This window comes from Cynara cardunculus (genome assembly GCF_001531365.2).
Source record: "Cynara cardunculus var. scolymus isolate 2C chromosome LG 2, CcrdV1, whole genome shotgun sequence".
Classification (NCBI taxonomy): Eukaryota; Viridiplantae; Streptophyta; class Magnoliopsida; order Asterales; family Asteraceae; genus Cynara; species Cynara cardunculus.
In genome coordinates, this window is record NC_037529.1 from 7,264,303 (window position 1) to 7,271,715 (window position 7,413).

The window sequence follows — 7,413 nt, forward strand, 5'->3', positions numbered from 1 at the left end:
CATAAGAATGACTAATGACCTAAATACCCTTATCATTAATATGTAAGTTACATTTTAACCAAACCCAAAGATGCAACATTATTGGTTGATGTGGGTTAGCCAAGTTTGCACAAAATATTGGGTTAGTATTTGAACCACCCTCTATATATATATATATATATATATATATATATATATATATATATAACTATTATGTAATAAAAATGAGGGAGGTAGTTTACCTGGAATCTTGAAGGGTCGAATTTGTTGGGGTGTGGGAAGAAGTCAGAGGAGTAGTGGATGGTTCTAAAGAGTGGAAGAACCTTCCAACCTTTTGGTATCAAATAACCTTCCATTTCTACGTCTTCCACTGCTTCTCTATATGTAAACGATAGTATACTCGCTGCCCTCAGAGTCTCTTGTATCACCTGCATCCCCATTTTTAATACATATTTCTTTTCCTAATTTATATATTGATTTATAGTTGAGATTGGATCTCACAATTATCACAAATTAACCGGTTCTCTCTTTAATGGATCCTTTTATATATATATATATATATATATATATGAAAGTTTGGTTGAGAATCGGATTTTCATCACAAACTGGGGAACCAACAAGAGGACGACATGTGTTCCTATCCATCATATATAATGGATGTGGATTTTCTACTAAATTCACAATAAAATGATCTGTCCATATTCAACATGTATATGAACACGTAATGCCTTCTTAGTGGTTGCTTAGTTCATAACGGAAATGCGGTTTTCAACCCAAGTAAATGGAGAAATCATTTACGTACATACCCGCGTGGTGAATGGCATGCGTCTTGTATCGTCCCATGTAATTCCACGATTGGCTTCAACTCTTTTGCATCGTATTTCTTCTTGTTCCCTCTGAACACATATCGATGATTAATCACTTTTCATATACTATAAACAAATTAAATCATCAAATTGTTAAATTAGAAATTTCTAAGAAAATATACCATGTGACATTATTTAGACGGAAAAATTCTAGCTTTGAAAAATCAGGAAAATTATTGTTTTTTCTTATTTTGGGGAGTAAATTTGTAAAAAGATGATTTATTTTACATTTTTTTAATTAACCTAGATATCTAACCCGCTATGCGAGCCGACTAATCCCAGGCCGACCACCTGCTTTGCAGATAGCCCGAGGTCACCGCATTTGAACCTCCATGGACACAAGGGGATTTTTATTCCACATTGGATTTGAACATGTGACCTCCTGGTACTTTTGATATTTGGAGCCAAGCTCAAACCAATTAGATACCACCTTATTTATTTATTTATGTTTGTATAAAACGAGGAGGAATTGAAGGTAAAAAGAGTATATACCCTGACAGCATCCAAGAGATGAGGATGATCATGCAAATATTTAAGAAGCCATGTAAGAACACTTGCAGTCGTATCATGAGCTGCAAATATAACCCCAATTATGTTATCTGCAATCTGTGATTCATTCATTTTCATCTTCACTCCTTCTTCTTCATTTGAAGATAGAAATGCACCCAACAATCCTTCACCATTCTCCCCACTCTCCTTTCTCTTCTCTATCATCCTTCTCAATTTCTCACTCAGACCCTTTCTTGCCTGCAGCAAATCCAAATTCATTAACTTTCTGTTTTTAGAAAGTGTGGATTGCATGATATGTATATATGTATATATATATACCTTCATTGCTTTGTTGAATGGAGTTCCAGGAAGATCCAAAGGCATGGAGTTGTATCCTTTCTCTAGACATTGATACAAACCCTTTATTCCTTCCATTTCTGCACTCTCTAACTTGTTCCCAAATACTGATATCATTGCCACTTCAAATGCATACTATATTTATATATACATACATATCATCAAAACAAATTACATTACTATATTTAGATGTCACATTTTCATTTCGAAGCTAATGGAAATGAATGATCAGTATATGTATACCCTTTTCATCTCTTGCAGGGTGTTGATGGTGTTATCATGTTCCCAAGTGGGAAGAAGTCGGAGCACAATATCTTCGATCTGGGAAACGGATCGTTTGATGGTGGATGGAAGAAATGACGATTGAATCAACTTCTTCAGATGGGAATGGTATGGACCTTGGTGAAAGAAGATGGCTTCTGGGCCTATCATCTTCTCTTTGCTTGGAGGATATGTAGGTTTGAACATATGAGACTGAGTCACCAACACGATTTTCGCAATTTCAGGACTCGATATCATCACACATGGGCATCCTAATATGTGCGTCTTGAATATTTTCCCGTACCTATACGTATCAGATTAAACGATCTTTATCATTCCATTTCTTTAATTACCAAAGAAAACAACGTACAATCCTAATATATATATATATATATATATATATATATATATATATATCCAGGTGTCAGTTTGAGAAATCAAGAGGCCACAACGTTCCGATGATGCAATCGGTAAACCAATAATAGAAATGGATAAATTAAGTGACAAACATACGTGTTTCAAGATTGCAAGAGAGAGTAATACTAAACCTTTTTTCGCGGTTGGAGAAGAAGGAATTTGGGTTTTCGGTGTAGAGCTTGAGAGTTTCACCTATGTAAGGCCAACCCACTGAACCTGGCGGTAGCCGGAGTCTGTCCGGTTGTGTACGGTGGTGGCTCCTCCGTATCAGACTATATACAGTTAGTATGAACAAGAAAAGGAAGGTTACGACAAGGCACGTTAGAGGTGGTGGAGATACGACGGAGGTGATCATTGAAGAAAGCATGGTGGTTGTGCGGTGGCAGGAGAGAAGAGTGGTGTTAAATTCAGTAATGAATGAAGATGAATTCGTAGTTGGTTTGATGAAGTTGGGGGATGGGGAAAATGGGATTATATAGACCATGNGGTCAAAGTGTTACTCAAGATTATACGCATTTTAATTCTATTTAAATTAATGATAATATCTGAATGTTGGTGGAGCCTCCTTCTCTATTTCCATGGTTATTTTAAAAAATAATTTAATAGGGTTTTATATATTTTTAAATGGTATTAGAATCTACTGTAAAAAGTAGTTTAAATTTAACTGATGTCGGACTATAATCCCCTTTAAAGTTAGACAGACACAAACTGTCCTACAGAGTCAGGAGGCATTAGACAGATCGAGTACCTGAATTCAAAGATTTCGTCTTTGATGCCATGTAATATTTATTCCGAGGAGCTTTTTTAATTTGTCGTAGGTGGCAAAAAGCTTGTAAAATTCTTCTCAATTAGTTCCATTGCGGATGCTTTGAAAGAATGAAGAGTAAGAGGCTGTTTACCAAACACTTACCCGGTAAGTGCTTACCAGTAAAGTTTAACATTATCATTTACATACTGGGTAATATTTTAGTCCATCAATACGGTATTGTATACAACAATTTACCCGGTAAGCACTTACCATGGTAAGAGTCGTCGCCTCCACTTACCGGGTAAGACTCTTGGTCCTTGTATCGCTCTTACAGGGTAAGATTCTTGATCTTTACCATATTCATCCGGTAAGGTAATGTGACTTGGTGTTCACTTATCTAAGTAAGCGTTTTGTTACATTTTTCTTCCTTGTGGTTTTTTGAAAATTGTTACTTTTTGTAAATGTAGTTTTGATATTACGATTTTCATCTACATAGTTTATATAATTCATTGTTATTTTTGTCTTTATGACTTAAAATTTATTGTTGTTTTCTTTCTTGTGGTTCACAATTGATTGCTATTTTAGTCCCTCATATTTAAAGGAAGGAGGAGTTAGCCTTAAGGATTAAAAAGACAATCGGTAACAAACTATAGGGACAAAAATTGCAATTTCAAAACCACATGGACAAAATCCATAATTTTTAACAAACCACATGACTAAATACCGAATTTAAACAAGTTTTTACGAAACAATAATAGTATTTAAGAATAAATAACAAATCATCAAAAATCTGTAAAAACTATATGGCAAAGACAAAGACTTTTTTTCATTAACCTGAATATCTAACCCGCTATGTGAGCCGACTAATCCCAGAGTAATCACTTGTTTTACGGGTAGTCTGGAGTCACCGCATGTGAACCTCCGTGGCCACAAGAGAATTTATTCCTCTTTGGATTTAAAACTAGGACCTTCAAACACTTTTGACCTTTGAAGCCCAAGTTCAAACCAATCAAGCACCACCCTTATGGTGTCTTTCTCTGCCATTTTAGTTGATAACATGGAGATTATCAATTATAAGATAGTGAAAAGTCCAACAACATAATTAAATTATTTACCCAATTGTACAAATTATGTTCAAGTTATATCATCCTTCTACTTAGATAATGAGGGTTAACTTTCAACATGAAGGTTATCCAAAAACCCCTCTTAAAATTACACATATATTTTTACTCTAAATCAAAGTAAAAACCCTCTTTTTATGTTATAAAAATACAAAGTTAACATACAAGTTTATATATGAAAAAGACATTTTGAAGTCAAAAGTCAATATGAAAATTTTCCTAAACGCTTACCCGGTAAGTACTTATCAGATAATTTTCCTCACCCGATGAATATGGCAAGGGCCAAGAATTTTACTCGGTAAGAATGATGATAAGGATGGAGAGTCTTACCCGGTAAGTGAGGGTGCCGACTATTATCCGGATAAGCGCTTACCAAAAAAATTGTTGCATGAAATATGTTTTGATGTACTACAACTTTACCCAATAAAACTTTACCCAATAAAATAAATTATAGTGTTGACTCCTAACGATAAGCACTTACCGGGTAAGCATTTAGATAAACAGCCCCTTAGATCAAACCAAACCGAAAAAAACGTATCATCTAACTATATTAACTGATTGCTAAAGTGGATGGAATTTTAATATTTAAAACCGACATCATGATCCACATGAAATTCTTGAAGCTTCAAAGGAAAACCATTTTAACCTGTAAACATATATATTACATATGAGTTGGATTCTCGTAAACATCGACTATTGTGTGTGTCGTCATGACGTTAGTCGCCACCACTGGTCCACTGTCGTCTGTATTATAGAAAACGTATGTACCTCAAACTTTAACAGCTCCAGGACTTTTAGTATTTATCAAAATGTATGCCACCGGCCACCTTCAAAGCAAAGCAAACAAACCCACGTTTCCACCCTTTATTCCGCCATTCAGACTCTTCCCTTTTTAACTTTTAATACCTGAATTCCATCTGCATTCCAGAACCTTCCCCTCCATCTTAGTTTCATTGTATATACCAAAATGCATTAATTTGGGACACAAATTAAATACCCATTTTCAACACCCAAATCTTGGACAAAAACTAATTATAATACGAGTCGTTACATTTTTAAATGACGAACAACGTACGTAGGACATATACAACTCGTTACTTATATATTATCTTCTTTAATTAAACCCTAAACTCTAAACTTCAAAGTGTTCGAATATTTCATGGGTTCTTCTAATTTGATTTAGTTTGGTTTGCAAAACGTAGGTGGGTGAGAAAATAAAACCCGACCCATCAAATTATAAACGGATCGACCAAAGAAAGGAACCGAAGAATACTTAAACCGGTATAATTATGGGTACAATTTGACGGTTTTCGGTGGTTCACCTGAACGACAAGAAACAGTTATTTTGGGAGAGTTGTTTTTTTTGACCCTTCGAGAGTTGCGCCACCGCCAACCTCAAATTCGACAACATTCGACCACCGTAGCAAGGTGGCAACACCTACAGGGATATATAACATGCAACAACACTCCACTCACACGTACCCAATGGCGGTGCAAAATAAGATACTAATAAAAATAAGAGACTAAACCATGTGTGGTTTGATAAAAAGAAAAAGCTATAAATCATATAATAAATAGATAAATCTAATTATTGTAGACGTCATCATTATTGATTTTTTGATTATTATCATATTATTATATATCCAGTAAAATCATATCAGTAACGCGAGTGTTAATGGCACCCCTTAATAGGGGGTGTTGAATGTCTTGGAAATTGAACTTACTTTAAATCCATTAAATGTCAAACTCAAACATAGGGGCGGGCTAAATGCACCCCTATACATTGTTTAATGCACCCCTATCCATGAATTTCTTCCTCACACACATCAAAATCAATATATGCTTTTTACATTCCCAATGCTTGAATGACCTGATTCTGACATCAAAGGGGGTGCCATTAGCACTCCCCCAAACATATTATATTTTCTTATTATTCTACTTATTATTATTTTATACACACACACATACACACACAAACACACACATATATAGATATATATATATATATATATATATATATTAGTAGAAGGGTACTCGTACAATGCAGCGAGATACATTTTGATATTAATATTTCATTTTATTTTTTATTTCAGTCGATGTTATAATATGGTCTTATATGATTTTGTGAAAGCGATAATGTTTTTATTTTTGAATAAAATATAAATTTAAAAATATCATAAAATTTTGAAAAAAAAATAATATCGATATCAGTATTAAATTAATCTTTTTAAAGATTATTGTGTTTTGGTGTAATTTTCTTAATTAATTTTTTTTAATCATTATTTAGTTTAGGTTTAGTAACAAAGAAATTTAATTTAATTTATAATGATTATCTTAATTATATTTTAGATTTTTTATATTTAAAATGATATGTTTATCCAATATTTGATTATGTTTATCTACATTTAGTTAAACGAATTCAAATATGGAGCTTTAATAAGTTGTACTTATGCACAATTTACTTGTAATCTTAAATTTTAAGTAATATGCATCAATAAACAGTACTTCGTGCATAAAAAATCGTTTTTAAGAGTTTTTGTCAAATGCTTTATAATATAGTATAGATACATAATTTTCATTTATACTTTTATATTATTATATATATATATATATATATATATATATATGCATTAGTATTAGAAGTTTATCCTAATTATTTAAATATTTTTAAAATTATCAATTTGAAAGTCATTTTTTATGAACATAATATAAATACAAGTTTCGATTAAATTTAAATTGTTTTCAGTAATTGTAATATTATATTCAAAACCATGCTAAAAATATAGTGACTTTAAAAATGTAATTGTTTCTACTCCGTTTGTTGCTGCATGGACTACCGCGTATTCATCTTGTAGGTTCAGTTTTCAAAGGAAGATAAAAAAGATAACCAATGCATCAAAACACATGGGTTCATGAAGTAGTTGTTAACAAGACTACTCACCCTTGTTGATGATAAACTTTTCATAGAACTTCAGGTTGATCCGTCTTTTACAACTCATGTTGATCCGTCTTTTACAACTCATGTTGATCCGTTTTTTAAGTTGAAAGACCTCTTAGACGTAGTTGTTGAATAAGTAAAAATATAATATAAATATGTCTTATTTATATGTCAAATCTTATTTTTTATGTTTTATGTTTTATTTTTATAATTATATAATTATTTAAAAAAAATAAT

The 7,413-nt window shown here is 32.6% G+C and overlaps 1 protein-coding gene across 1 annotated transcript in view; it reads right to left on the reverse strand.

Moving 5' to 3' along the window:
* Positions 1 to 2,796, reverse strand: part of LOC112506680 (abscisic acid 8'-hydroxylase 2-like) — a 5,587-nt gene extending 2,791 nt beyond the window's left edge. Inside the window, exons 1-6 of the mRNA XM_025110911.1 lie at positions 2,501 to 2,796; positions 1,935 to 2,256; positions 1,674 to 1,826; positions 1,338 to 1,592; positions 786 to 875; positions 222 to 407 (exon numbers count right to left, since the gene is read on the reverse strand). Of these exons, the coding sequence (XP_024966679.1) occupies positions 222 to 407; positions 786 to 875; positions 1,338 to 1,592; positions 1,674 to 1,826; positions 1,935 to 2,256; positions 2,501 to 2,736 (1,242 nt within the window). The 5' untranslated portion in view covers positions 2,737 to 2,796. The remainder of the gene's footprint in view (positions 1 to 221; positions 408 to 785; positions 876 to 1,337; positions 1,593 to 1,673; positions 1,827 to 1,934; positions 2,257 to 2,500) is intronic.
* Between the last annotated feature and the right edge of the window lie 4,617 nt (positions 2,797 to 7,413).